At 48.8% G+C, this 14,992-nt stretch overlaps 1 protein-coding gene across 6 annotated transcripts in view; it reads right to left on the reverse strand.

The window, feature by feature from the left end:
* Positions 1 to 14,992, reverse strand: part of RNF213 (ring finger protein 213) — a 105,742-nt gene that overhangs the window by 45,087 nt on the left and 45,663 nt on the right. For all 6 annotated transcript variants that reach the window (XM_047707813.1, XM_047707811.1, XM_047707810.1 and 3 more), the window contains 10 exons: positions 11,110 to 11,283; positions 10,589 to 10,738; positions 7,487 to 8,076; positions 6,460 to 6,625; positions 5,285 to 5,502; positions 4,090 to 4,230; positions 3,807 to 3,971; positions 2,093 to 3,248; positions 730 to 923; positions 364 to 519 (listed from right to left, as the gene is read on the reverse strand). In XM_047707813.1, the coding sequence (XP_047563769.1) occupies positions 364 to 519; positions 730 to 923; positions 2,093 to 3,248; positions 3,807 to 3,971; positions 4,090 to 4,230; positions 5,285 to 5,502; positions 6,460 to 6,625; positions 7,487 to 8,076; positions 10,589 to 10,738; positions 11,110 to 11,283 (3,110 nt within the window). The remainder of the gene's footprint in view (positions 1 to 363; positions 520 to 729; positions 924 to 2,092; positions 3,249 to 3,806; positions 3,972 to 4,089; positions 4,231 to 5,284; positions 5,503 to 6,459; positions 6,626 to 7,486; positions 8,077 to 10,588; positions 10,739 to 11,109; positions 11,284 to 14,992) is intronic.

Raw genomic sequence — 14,992 nt, forward strand, 5'->3', positions numbered from 1 at the left:
GTTCCAGGGTCAGGTCCTTATCACCCAATCTCCTGAAACAAAATCTCTACTAAGCACATGCATGTGCATGTGTGCACAAGGCTCCCTTCTGTTAAGAAGTATATGTGACAAAAGCCTCCTTCCCGTCTTAGCTGGCATTAGGGACGGACTGTGTGTGCCCAGCAGATGGATTTACTGGGTTCTGAGCAACTCTAGTGTTTACTCAGACAAACAGCATCAATCCTAAATCAAACTCTAGATACTCCTAACTAGTAAGAGTATTTTTATTCCAGACATTATCAAAAAGTACTTGTAAAGTGGCTTCGCCAAGGCGGAAGTGGGATGTGCTGGCACGGACACATGAAAAGGCTCTGTGGCACATACCCGTCTGTATGGCGTCCTGGGCAGTGCTGGCGACCTTTCCAGGGTTTCAATGATGTACAAATGGCACGGGTTCCGATGCCATATTTTCCCATTTATATCCATTAAGTACCGTAGGATGAAGAGTTTGAAAATGAACGCCCAAAGTCCAGTCTGCACCTAGAGAGAGTCACTTGGGTGTGTAAGCACTCACACAAAGGACAACGCAGTCTCCCAACCCTGAGGACCATTGTACTCTGTGTTTGGACACAGCGATACTGACTATCACATAGAAAGAGGAAGTTCTTTATATAGGAAGGAGGAAGCGTGAGACATGGGGACTGAGTCTTTCTTGACACGGCCAATCAACTGAAATCCCGGGGCACTTACTGAAGAGGTCACATCAAAGTGGAAGATCGCAGGTCCTGTCTGGTGCTCAGCCTTCAGGAAAGGCAGGAGGGACTGCAACACTTGGTTCTCATCCACCTGAGGGTCGATTAGTCGGATCACTTTTAGGGGCACTTTTTGGCCTCCAAGCTGCATCTTCAATTTGCCATGTAATCTCCGGACATAGAGAGACTTTCCTGTAACATTAAAATATGGAAATTAGGGGGCACCTGGCCTGCTCAGTGGGTTAAGTGTCTAGAATCTTGATTTCTGCTCAGGTCACAATCCCAGAGTTTTGGGATGGAGCCCCTATCAGGCTCCTCGGTCAGCGCTGAGTCTGTTTGACCCTCTCCCTCTGCTCCTCCCTCCATGCTCTCTCTCAAATAAACAAAATCTTAAAACAATGAAATAAAATAAAATATGGAAATCAGGTGCCAGGGCTGTGGACCAGGAACAAGAGAATCCAGATTTATTACAAGTCATTTATCTGTGCGGAAATTCAGAACCGACACAATGTAACATCACGGTAAAGAATACACTTTCCAGTCCTCAAATTTCCCTGCTGCTGCCTGCTCAAGATCCTTGGCATCCCCTGGAATGGATGATGGCCATCGGAATCAAAGGACAGTGGCTGTGTCACCCGTGTCCGGGGGAGGGGAGGCAAAGGTTTTCCATGCAGAGAAGGTTGTGCTGTTAAGGGGATAAAGTCAAGAGAAGGGAAGTCAAGGGGCATCTATTTCTTCTCAAGACAAAGCAATCACACCTCCCTCTGCTCTCCAGATCCACATCAACCCTGAAGTGGCCAACAGAGTTTAAAAGAGAGGGAGCGGGGCGCCTGGGTGGCTCAGTGAGTTAAGCCTCTGCCTTTGACTCAGGTCGTGATCTCAGGGTTCTGGGATCGAGCCCCACATCAGGCTCTCTGCTCAGCAGGGAGCCTGCTTCCTCCTCTCTGTCTCTGCCTGCCTCTCTGCCTATCTGTGATCTCTGTGTGTCAAATAAATTAAGTAAGTAATTAAGTAAGTAAGTAAAATAGAGAGAGCTTCAGAGAAGCCTGTTTAGAGGAAGGTGACTTGGCTCCCTGGACTCGCCTGAGCCTGAAACCTAGGGAGAAAGGGTGTCGCATTCCAGCATGGGCCCTGATTTACAGCTTCCAAGAATCAAAACCTCCCTGAGACTCAGTTTCCTCCTACAGAGGGCTCCGCCTGAGTTGCCCCTGCTGGATAGGGAACGTCATCCTAAGGTACTTAATGGACATAAATGAGAAAATATGGCATCGGAACCCGTGCCATTTGTACGTCATTGAACACTAGACATCCAATGGTCCCTGGGACCCAAGGGGCCCATCCACCCCAGGAACGGTCATTACCAACACCCGCTCGCTTGGAGGTCACAATCCCCACACACATCCGGTCCCGGAACACATCGGCAGCTGATGGCAAGTGCCTGGGGACCTGGAAATGCCGAGCCAGGTAGGCCTGGATATCCTGGAGGGGCTTCTGAGGGGTGACAAGGACCTTGTGCTGGCTGAAAGCCGAGGGCAGGTGGCAATGCTCCCGCTCAGAGTCACAGATCATCACCAGCTGGAAGTCATCCCGGTGTGGCTGTGAGCACAGGGTCAGGAAGAGCGCCTCCACCTGGCAGGCCACCTCATAGCTCAGCAGGTCCGCATACAGCAGGCTATAGACCCCCTGTTCCTGGGAGCCTGGAGTGAGGCAGCGGCGCAGGAGCAGGGCCACTTCCTCAAAAGTGGTTCCCGGGGTGCAGAGCAGCACCTCGTCGAAGGTGGGCAGTGGCTGATGTGCGGTGTGCATGTAGATGGCCAGTGCGGCCGACAGCACCTCAGCGTGGCCACAGACGATGAGGTTGGGCTTGCCGACGTGCAGGCCGTTGGGGAGGAACCGCGTCACGGGATGTCCACTCGTCCAGCCCAGGTGGGCCAGACAGCGGCCAAGGGTCTCCAGGTCCAGAGAGTGAGGCAGGAAGGCACTCATGCACGCCATGGACTGCTCCAGGACAGCCCGCAGCTTGCCCACCAGGCTTAACTCACGCAGGAGCATCCGCCGCAGTTCCTCCAGCACTGTCCTCTCGTGGTGCCTGGCAGCCTCACCATCGGGCCCCTCGAGGGCCCTCGCAACATCGTTCAGGGTGCAGTCCCTTTTGATGAAGGACAGCATGGTGACAGCAGCATCGCTGGGCGTCTGTCTCTTGAGCTCTGTGCTCAGGTACACCAGCTGCTCGGCGGTGTAGTAGTTGAGATAAAAGTACTTGGCCCGCTTCTCTGCCACGAATCTCTTCCAGTGATCCAGGAAATGCTCCATCTCTCTGCTGACGGCCTCCAACAGCGTGGCCACCGGCCCACTGCCCCTGAGCTGGCTTACAGGCTCCAAGCAGAAATCCATTCGAATGGAGACACCGTGCTTGGGGGAGCAGTACACCTCGGCACCCCAGGCCCTGAACAGCATGTTTCCAGCACAGTAAAGGTCTATGAAGGCCTGGACAAGCCGCTGCACGGTGCAGAACACCTGTAGCAAACGGAACCAGGAGGCAGACATCACACTGTGTGTCAGAGGTCACACAATCATCCAGAATGACCGAAACAGAAATATAACTTGAAGTACATGGGTTCATGTCTTTCCACTGGTTCCCTATATGGCCTTGAGCATACGGGGTAATCACAGAGGCCTTATTTCCTGATTTACATCATCAGCCTCCCACAGGACTCTCTGATAAGGCTAAAGGATGTCATCATAAAGTACAAACGACCTTGAAAGAAAACACCCGTAACAAAGTCCAGAGACCGTTACATACACAGATATTCCTTTATCAACATGGCTACTTTTATTTCAATGAAGAAGGACTAGCTAAATCTTTAAGTCTTTGCGTGTTCTTGCTGATTTCTAGAGTAAATGGAGCAAGAGGAGTCTCCTTCTAAGACCTACCCATGGTCTTAAAGCAGAGTGCTTCCTATCAACTAATCCAAAGTCAAACCCTTCTTTCTCTGGCTACTGGGCAGTGACAGTCCTCTACCCAAACATGAGCTCATGACATGTGCTTGGTCCCATGTCATCACAAGTCCTTACCTTGGAAAATACCTCTACTTGAACGTTCCTGTGATCTTTCTTGCCAGACATCAGCATCAATTTATTCAAAAGCTCCTTGAGGTCTTCCAAAGAGTAGACTCGCACTTCCTCAGGGTCTCCATGGCTCTCGGGCAAGAGCAACTGTAGAACCGTGTCTGGGGAGATCTATGGAACCGTGCATGCTTAGAAGTCACTTTTCTGAAAGAAGAACCCCACCCCCACCCCAACTTGCAGCAGCCTGAACACACCACTGACAGCTGTGCCAGGACACAGGGTGGCTCACCTTCTGGCTATCCTTGGGGGCCCTGATCACATAGACGCCTTTGTCATTGATGGCTGTTGCCAATGACAGGGAGGAAAGTTCTACCGACCCGTGACTTTCCTTCACAGTTTTCAGCCACTCCAAGTTCCTGGCAGAGTCATGCTGTTGGAACAGGAGGGGAAATAGGCCACGGTATGAGCAACCTTCTTTCTCTTCTTCCTGTGGCTCTGTCTCTGCTCCCCATGGGGCAAGTTCCCCCTCCCCATCTCCTGCCCACAGGGGAAGCCTTCCTCACCCGCTGCCCTCTCACTTAGCCCTCTCGGTCACTATCCCACGGTGTTGCCCTTTATGTAATAGGCTGTCTGGTGGGGACCAATGGCCACTGCCCTGGCTAACACATGGGGGCACGTGGACAGAACAGTGAGGGGGTTCATGCTGCCAGGCCCCCAGGTGGGGGTACTGCTGGATAGAGGAGGGCAGTGTGGCCTTACATTCTAAGTGTGCTTCTGGGGACCCCAGGTCCAAATGGAAGCCTGGGAGAGATTACAGCAAAGACTTCTGTTCGGACGTAAGCTTGCAGCAGCAGAAGTGAAGCCCCCGCTACCTGGTCCTCTGTTTCTCCTCTCCGCCCTCACCCTCTGGCGGATCTGGCTGACATCACCTCTGTGCACCAGCCACGTGACATGGTATGGGTCTGTGTGGACCCTGGTGCAAATGGTTTACTTACACTAACACATTCATTCGTTTCTCTGATAAAAAATGAATTTACAGGGGTGCCTGTCTGGCTCAGACGGGGGAGCATGCAATTCTTGATCTCAGCGTCCCGAGTTCATGCTCCATGTTGGGTGGAGAGATTATTTAAAGAAATCTAATTCATGCCAATTGTGGGAAACGTGGAAAGAACCAAGAAATATATAGTAAAAAGTAACAGTTATCACCATTCAGAAGAAAACACGGGTCATAGATCAGTCTTTTTTCCATGTGTGTTTTGCACAATGGAAACTGCTCTTATTTATATGAAATTTTGAATCCCACTTTCTATCTACCATAACAAGGAAAAGAAAACAGTTCCACATATGAAGGAAAACTGGTCTCAAGCATCATTTTAACATGGACCACACAGGTGGGGGTGACCTGTAGTCCTGCCCCTTGTGATGCCAAATAAGACCCTGTGCACACCTTCGTGTGCTCAGATGAAGCCAGAAAGAAGACTTACCAGTTTACGGGGCAGGTGCAGGTCATTCTCCAGAGCCTTCCACAGTTCTTCAAGATGCATCATGAACTCCTCAAATCCTGCACTCACATCCAGCTTATACAGCAGCGACGCGTAGCCCTGCACGGCATCGTGGAAGCAGGCTACCCGATCCACGTCGATGTCATTCTCCCCCGCAGAGATTGAGGCGAGATCCACAAACACCTTTAGTTCGTTGATATCTTGGGGGTAAGGAGAGACAGGTGAGTGCCCAAGGGCTCTAGGACGATCCCACACTCAGACCTCGAACAAGAACACTTAGGCTATAAATGGACAGTGATGGGTTTTTAGGGTCTAATCCACTTTTTGCTTTTAGTACAAATCTGGGGCCACGTTTCTTCTACTGTTGATGTTGACACCACTGATCAACATCTAGCCTTACAGAGCAACAACATCCACACATGGCACAAGGCCTCCATGCACATTGTTGTGTATAATCCACACAACACTATTTAATATAAAAAGAAATGGGCTCACCAGGTAAATACAACGTTGCCAGTTACCTATAAAAAAATGAAGCTAATTCTCTTTGGACTACTTACTAATCAAAGGATGTGCATCGGAGTGGGCCAAGGAGCCCCCCGTTGAGAGTACTGAGCACCCAGATGAGCACCAGAGCTGCAGCTGCCCCTTTCCTGCTTCCCCCACCAATCTTCCTTGCCTCTCCTTCCCCCCTCCATGCATCCCCTCCACCAGAGGCACCTAAGCCACACGGCAAAAAAGGCTTCCAAGCTCTTGGCCGAAAAGAGAAGTGCACGTCACACTAATGAGCTGATGTAATGAAATCTCTTCTGTGGACAAGAGCTTATCTTATCTTCTAGTTAAAATCAACCACAGGAAAAAGCTAAAGAGGGTAAGTTTGTATGAAAATGATATCCAACTATTCACAGCAAGCCTCCAGAGCAAGGGCAAAAAGCAGTGAAGGAAATAGTTTTTATGCCAAAACATATGAAATACTGCCATGAAGCATCATCGATGAGGCAGGCACGGCACGTCTCCTAAAGAGACGCAGACAGCGTGTCCGTTCTTTACACAGCATGTGTCCCAGCAAAGGGACTGCCTGTAAATTCATGAAACCCTCCCGTGAGCCATCTTAATGCTCTCTCCCTTCTCCCAGCAACCTCAATGACCAGCTGTACCTCCAAGAGCCTCCTGGACCCAGCGGATGAACTCCTGGCTCAGGGACAGCTCAAGCAGACACTGGCACCGGGTCTCACTGATGTCCTGCAGCAGCTTTTTGGCGTGGATCAGCTGCTCGCTGATCTGGTCCAGCTTCTCGTGACAATAGTCGTCGAAGTTGTCAGTCTGCAAGACAGAGCTCTCCTGTGGGCTGAACCCGGTTACCTGGAACCCTGGAGTCCAAGCAGTGGTGCCGACCCTCGCAAAGGCCTCAGTCTGCCCTTCTTGGACTTGAAGCAGCGAAAGGCAGGGCATGAAGCTCCTGACCGGAAGATGGGACACTAGAGCCCTCCCTGCCATCGCCCCATTGATCCATAATAACTACTAATCCTCTGTTCCCGGCCCTCCACGAAGCAACTTACACAAGAACTCTGTCAGGTGCACATCGTTACTTTTCCTGTTTTATGGGTAAAGAAATTAAGGCCCAGAGCAGTGACCTATTTGAGAACACGCTGCTGGGAGCCAAGGCTAAGTGTGCATAATTCCAAATTTTGTGCTTAATTTTCATCATCTTTGTGTCTCTGTCGTACCGCAGATCATGGGGTGCCTGGTAAATACCCGCCTGAAGAAACACAAATCAAAGCACCCGCTTCTTCAGCGCAGAGACATGGCTCACCGTGCACCACCCCTTGCCAGCCCTGGCAGATGTGCCCAGAGAGGGACCAGAACGAACCCTTCTTTTGCCTCTCCACACTCTAACCTGATGAGACAGATGACCCTTTCCTGATGCCTGGCTACCAAAAGAGGGTCACTGCCCATTCCCAAATTCTCAACCCTTATGCCAACCTGAGAAAATGTGCACTTGCCAGGAGCACTCACACCATTTATAACCAGGTGAGAATGAAGCCCTGGGCATGATCAGGCGTCAGGTGAAATGCAAATAAGAATTCCTGGGGAGGCTGTGAAACCATCCTGTCTGGCTTCCAGAACCCGGAGAGCCATGGGAGCTCCCACCCCCACCCTATGGGTCCCTGGTAAATAACTTACAAAGTTTAACAAAGTGTGCAGAACACTGAAGTCACCGGTCAGGCCCAAATTCTCCTTGACCTTCAGAATGGCCTTGGCTGAGCCAACAGCCTGGTGCAGGTGATGGTACTCCCTGATCTGCCCAACTCGACAGCTGATCCAGTCCCCTTGGTCGCTGGGGTCCAGGACACACATAGTCTGGAGGTCGTCGGTGAGCTGGCTATACTTATTCACAAAATCCTTGAATATGGTGTCAACCTCCTGAAAGGTGATCTCTCCTGACCTCAGATCCTCACACAGTTTCATCAACTTCTCGAAACAAGGGAGATACAGATATTTATATGCCCCGTCAGCCTGAAGAATCTGCCTTTCCAGCTCCTCCTCAGGCTCGCTCAGCATTTCTGCCGCGTCTTCCCAGAAGACCTGGAAGATGTGGCTCTTCTTAAGCTGGTGTACCTTTTCAGCCATCTCTTGGACTTGAGGGCTCAGGTCGTAATGTGTTGCCTTCTTCACATCCGGGGATCTGAGTGACAACCTCACTGTCACGGCATCCCTCAGTCTTTTACTGCTGAGATCTTCTAAGTGTCTTTCCGCCATCTCTTCCAGATCCACTTTGAAACCATAAAGGAAAGTCAGAAGTCAAACCTCTACTCACCACACCATTTTATTTTATTTTACCCATATTTACTGTCCTCCTCACTGCTCCTAAGAAAACTCACACAAACACATTTGCTGGCATTTTTCCTCACTAAGAACCCATTTGTCTCCCTGCCAAACCCCACCCCACTCCCAGTTTGCTCATGAATTTTCACAACAAAGCAAGCATGTTCTTTCCTGGGCAGGGATGACAGCGTGGACATTACCTGCTTCACTCCCTCCCCACATCCTGCACTCCAGGGCCAGAACAGACATGGCCTTGGAAAACTCATAAACTGGTTGGGCTGGGAGGAGCAGAAAATGAGATGACAGCCAGAGCGGAGAAGGAGTCGTAAAGCAGATGTGCAGCAGTGGTGAAGGTCAGGCTGGGCCCCAGGGCATGGAACCCCAGTCCACAGCAGGGAGGCCAGGAGTCAGCCAGCCTCCTGCCACAGGATTTCCAGCAACATATACACTGGTCTTATGGCCGCTGGAGGTGGGGAGCTGATGAGAAGTGAGAAGGTCTGGCTTGAAAGGCTGGAGAAGAGGTCCGACTTTCTTGCCCACCCCATTCTAGATAGCAGGCTGGCCGCTCCTTCCACCCCAGCAAGTGACAGCTGCTAATGTGGAAGGCGCTCTGTGGCCACCAAGCTGGGGACCGTAGGGCTGGCCAGCCCCAGAGAAGACCTAACATGTGTCCACCACAGGACCAGCTGCACCACCCTAAGGGTCTTCCATGGGTTTGCTGGGCACCCCTCTCCATACAGAGAGCAAAGTAATTCCCAGACATATGTGGTAAATCTTTCATGTGAAAGACAGACATGAAAACATAGCAACATAAAGAAGGCTTGGAGGAAACAGGAAGCTCTGGGAGTAAAAGACAAGGAAAACCTCTAGGAGTGCCTGGGTGCCTCAGTCAGTTGAGTTCCAACTCTTGGTTTCCGCTCCCGTCATGACCTCAGAGTCCTGAGATCGAGCCGCCCATGGGCTCCGCACGCAGCAGGCGTGCTTGGGATCCTCTCTTTCTCCCTCTGCTCCCCGCCGCTCGCTCCCTCTCAAACAAATGAATAAATCTTAAAAAGAAGAAGAAGAAGAAGAACGACGACGACAAGGAAGACCTCTAAACCAAAATCGTCAATAATCTCAGAAAAGCAAGACACTGCAGTTGTGAACAAGAGCAGGGTAGTAGAAAGAAAGGTCATTCAGAGAAAAAGCTGTTCCCGTAAATCAAATAATCGAGTGAAGTGAAATGAAAAACACAATGCGAGCGTTGATGGTCATGTTGTAGAAATCTCTCCAAAAGCAGGGAGGAAACCACAAAGAGACAGGCAACAGAAGAGGAAGTTTAGGGAAGTTTGATGGCCATCCTGTGAGATCAAGCACCCAACGATGTCCATTTTCCTGAGAGAAAAACTAACCACTTAAATAGCTCAGGAGAATTGCCCAGGAGTCAAGAATGTGGATTTCTGGACCAGAAAGACCCACCCATTATGCCCAATGTGGTAGACGGAAACCAACCCTGACCAAGGCACATCATTATGAACCTGCAGAAGAGTGGGGCCAAAAAGATCTGGAGAGCCTCCAGAGAGAGTAAGCATGAAACACACAGGATCAACAGCGAGATTCACGTCTGAATTCTCAACAGTGACCAGGACGGTGCAGGAACACATCCGAGATCCTACAGGATTTCTGCTGTGTAATTCCACCTGGCCAACAGTTACCCTGGTGCAAGGGCAGACATCCTCAAATGTACAAGGATTCGAGATGTGTTTCCTCTCTCGGGGGTGAGCAGGGAACCGAGAACTCGTTCGACTAAAACACAGACATGAGAGACAGGGGAATCACAGGGTCTGGGAAATAGATCTAACTTGGGAGAGACATAAAGGAAACCCCTAAGATGGCGGAAGAAGATTCTAGAATTACAGCCCTGCAGTCTGGGGAGAATCCTTCCAGAAGATCTAACTGATTGCTTTGTGAGGAAACTCAGAGAGTTGGTAAAGAGCCCAGGGCTGAATGAAAACAAATACACTGAAAACAAAGCACAGGAGAAAATGAGAATTTTAACTCTAGAGACAACAAAGCTGGTGCAAGAAATATAAAACAATGTTGGTCTATTTCACAGCTTGGTTGTGAACAGTGTATTTACACAGATGTGATCATAGAACCCTGAGTGGTGATCTCATTGAAATCCCGACGGGACTAGGAACAGAGGGAAGCTGGAATGGGTGCGTCTGAGTACAGGGCCTGGAGAAACAGAGACCCAGTCCTCCTGTTCCACAGGGGCTGATGCTTCAGCCTGAATGGTGAAGGGGGTGTCTAAGCACACCATGTGGAAGCACGGGGATAAATCCCAAAAAGAATTAAGGAGGTGTGTGGGCCTTGCCTCCCCTGAGGCTGCTGTGGGACTCGTGTTTATTCTCCGCCCCTCTGACCCCTCTCCCCAAGGGTCCCACCAATGTCATTTGTGTTAACACTTAGGAGTATCACCTTTTATCAGATGTTTCACCTGCTCACACAACCTCAGGAGACTGTCCACGTATTCCTTCTCTCTCTTCAGAAATTCCAGCTCATCCTTTCTCCAGTCCAGCACCTCCCTCATGTCATGCTTTTTCTCTTGGGGTAAAAGATCTTTTCTCTCTGGAAGAAAAAAGTAACTCAACAGAACAAACAAGCAGAGCCTTTTCCTTGCAACTGTCTCCTCCACGTCCCTTTGAAGATGCTTCACGTTCACAGCTACAGGGAGGGACATGGGGGCTGTGTGCACAGCCACACGGGAAAGATGCCTGTTGAGCTCGGCTGCGTGGAGAGAGACAGGCTGGGTCTTCCTAAGTCACCATTTTATCACTTTCCCACTGTTTTCCGGAGGCTTAGAAACATTCCCCTCCCCACTTACTGAGAGGAAGAGCCACTCATTGTAAAGATGACGAGGGTCGCCCCCCTACAAAATACATGGGCAAGTGCAATCATTGACCACTAACCTGAAGCCCAGACCCCACCCAGGTACTCACTTATCTCCCAGATGTCCAGAAACTGATCTGAGTGCTCCGTGATGAGCTCCAGGTGCCCAATTAAAATGGTGCCATTCAGAAGGTCCTCACTGACTTTTGTGAACACAGAGTCGGCAATAGCCAACAGCCTCTTGCCGTCCTCAGTAACACTGGCTAATATCTTCTCATCAGTTCCTGAGCAGGTGGAGAACAAAGTCAAAACAGTGGACGCCCGCTTCTCCTCCCAACTCTACAAAGCACGGGGTCCCCAACAGCCTCCTCATTGACCTGCCCCCACGTCCACAAAGGACAAGTAAAGGTCATTCTGTGTCTCCAGACGTGCTTCTCCCTTCACCCAATTCTGCTTCTGCCTGGAAGGCTTCCCAAATGACCTTGCTCATGAAGAGGATTCCTCCCATGGTGGCGATCAGCCAGGAGAGCCACGTTGCTCTGGGTTTTAAAACGTGGGCCCCTTCAGTATGCTAATATCATTCTTAAACCACTGTCTCCTCCATGTGCCCCCATCTTGAGAATCCATCCAGGGGAAGAGTGGCTGTACTCGCACCCAGCAAGTGTGACCCAGATGGTTTTAAGGGAGTATTTTCATAGCATATGGAAACAGAGATACATCAATGTGAGGATTTGATTCTAGGCACATCTTGGCTTTCTTGCAAAATATTGAATTTGAATTTTAAGATCAATCTAGAAAACATAATTTTTAAATATATGTAATTCAACCACCAGAGTCCTTCCCTCCCACTAATTTTAGGGTTGTATGGCATGATGAGAAGACCAGATTTCTCTGTGCCATTAAAAGCACATGCAGCAACTTTGTTCAAAATTGAAAATTCTTGGAAGCAGCACCAAGATGTCCTACAGTAGATGAACGGACAAACTGGGATCCATCCAGACTATGGAATATTATTTGGTGATAAAAACAAAGGTGCTGGCAGAGGAGTAGCAAGCTGAGATGACATCAGGTAGCAGGAAATCGAGCTAGTTTATCAAACCATTCTGAACACCTACAAATCCAACAAGAGATAGAAGACCAGAAGAGCAGCAATTCTAGAAACAGAAAATTGACACTTTCTGAAAGGTAGGACCGGCGGAGAAATGAATCCAAAGTGATGGGAAGATAGACCACAGGAGGAGGGACCGGCTCCCAGCAAGCAGTGGAGCAAAGAAGCACAAAATCAGAACTTTTTATAAGTCTGCTCCACTGAGGGACATCGCTCCAGAGGCTAAGCCAGAGTTAAGCCCACGTGTGCACAGCGTGGTCTCAGGCCCCGCAGAGTCACAGAAGGATCAGGGGTGTCTGAGAGCCGCAGAGCTCGCAGGTATTAGAGTGGGGAAGCTGGCTGTGGAGACAGAGCCGAGGAGTGAGCTCTCAGCTTGGGGTTATCTTAAACTGTGATCCGTGGCACCGTCAAGCCACTGCTCCTTGAGCAGGGACCCCACAAGTGGCAGATCCAGGGATACCCCCCTGGAAGATCAGCAGGGATCTGCTGGGTTTGGAGACTCCAGGAAGGGCTGTGTGCCAGAAACAGAGACGCTTGGTCATGGGCTGTGTGAACTTGGAGCGCAGCCGGAGGCCAGGCAGACGGGAGTGATTGAGCGCTTTCCTCTGCGGGTGCACTGAGAAGTGGGGCCCCAAGCTCTCGGCTCCTCAGGGCCAAAGACTGGGAGGCCTCCACTTTCATTCCAGTCCTCTGGAGCTCTCCAGGAAGCGTTCAGGGAACAAAAGCGAACCCAGCAGATTACATAGCCCAGCCCCTGGCAAGGGTGGTACAATTCCGCCTCGAGCAAAGACGCTTGAGAATCACTACAACAGGCCCCTCCCCCAGAAGATCAGCAAGAAATCCAAGCAAGACCAAGTTCACTTATCAAGAACAGCGGAATTCCAGAGGAGGAGAAAGCAAAGCATGGAATTCATGGCTTTCTTCCCATGATTCTTTAGTCTTACAAAGTTAATTAATTAAAAAAAATTTTTTTTCTTTTTCTAACCTTTTTTAACTTTTATTCTTTCCTCTTTTAACGTTTTTTTTTTTTAAAAAGATTTTATTTATTTATTTGACAGACAGAGACCAGAAGTGGGCAGAGAGGCAGGCAGGGAGAGAGAGAGAGGGGGAAGCAGGCTCCTGCGAGCAGAGAGCCTGATGCGGGGCTCAATCCCAGGACCCTGAGATCACGACCTGAGCCGAAGGCAGAGGCTTTAACCCACTGAGCCACCCAGGCGCCCCTCTTTTAACGTTTTTTAACTACTTTATCTTAACAATACCTTACATTAAAAAAATCTTTTTGAAAGCTCATTATTATAATCATATTTTATTACTCATTATATCTAACTTTATTTTTTGTATACACATAGGGTTTTTTCTTCTAAAAAAATTTGGGACACAACTTCTTCTAAGAGATCAAAATATACCCTAAATCTAGCACAGGGCTTTGTTCTAGTCAACAGCCTGAACAAATTCTCCCCACTTTTTTTACTTAAAGATTTTATTTATTTGACAGAGATCACAAGTTGGCAGAGAGGCAGGCAGAGAGAGAGGGGGGGACACAGGCTCCCCAAAGAGCAGAGAGCCTGATGTGGGGCTCCATCCCAGGACCCTGAGATCATGACCTGAGCCAAAGGCAGAGGCGCAACCCACTGTGCCACCCAGGCACCCCCTCCCCACTTTGTTTTTCTTTCTTTTCCCAACCAACTTATATATATACACACACGTACATATATATACACATACATACACATATATGTGTGTGTGTGTATGTGTGTGTTTCTTTCTTTAAAATTTTGACAGGTACTTTCTTCTAAGAGACCAAAATACGAAAATTAAGTGGGTGGCTCTGTTCTATTCACCTGTCTAATATATACATTATCTTTTTAAAATTTTTTTCATTTTTTTCTTTTTGTTATTTATTTATTTTTTTTTTCTGATCTTCTTTTTACCCCTCTTCTTCCCTCCATGATTTGGGGTCTCTTCTAATTTGGTTAACTCACATTTTCCTGGAGTCTTTGCCACCCTTTTAGTATTTTATTCTCTCCTTCATATATTCTTATCTGGATAAAATGACAAGGTGGAAAAACTCACCACAAAAAAAAAAAAAAGAACAAGAGGCAGTACCAAAGGCTAGGGACCTAATCAATATGGACATTGGTAATATGTCAGACCTAGAGTTCAGAATGACGATTCTCAAGGTGCTAGCTAGGCTCGAAAAAGGCATGGAAGATATTAGAGAAACCCTGTCTGGAGAAATAAAAGCCCTTTCTGGAGAAATAAAATAACTAAAATCTAAGCAAGCTGAAATCAAGAAAACTATTAATGAGGTGCAATAAAAAATGGAGGCTCTCGGGGCGCCTGGGTGGCTCAGTGGGTTAAGCCTCTGCCTTCAGCACAGGTCATGATCTCAGGGTCCTGGGATCGAGCCCCGCATCAGGCTCTCTGCTTGGCAGGGAGCCTGCTTCCCCCTCTCTTTCTGCCTGCCTCTCTGCCTACTTGTGATCTCTCTCTCTCTCTCTGTCAAATAAATAAATAAAATCTTTTTAAAAAATGGAGGCTCTTACTGCTAGGATAAAAAAGGCAGAAGAGAGAATTAGTGACATAGAAGAACAAATGATGGAGAATAAAGAAGCTGAGCAAAAGAGAGACAAACAACTACTGCACCACGAGGGGAGAATTCGAGACGTAAGTGATACCATAAGATGAAACAATATCAGAATAATTGGGATTCCAGAAGAAGAAAGAGAGAGGGGAGCAGAAGGTATATTAGAACGAATTATTGTAGAGAATTTCCCTAATATGGCAAAGGGAACAAGTATCATAATCCAGGAGGTGCATAGAACCCCCCTAAAAATCAATAAGAATAGGTCCACACCCCGTCATCTAATAGTAAAATATACAAG

Source organism: Lutra lutra, chromosome 16 (assembly GCF_902655055.1).
Source record: "Lutra lutra chromosome 16, mLutLut1.2, whole genome shotgun sequence".
NCBI lineage: Eukaryota > Metazoa > Chordata > Mammalia > Carnivora > Mustelidae > Lutra > Lutra lutra.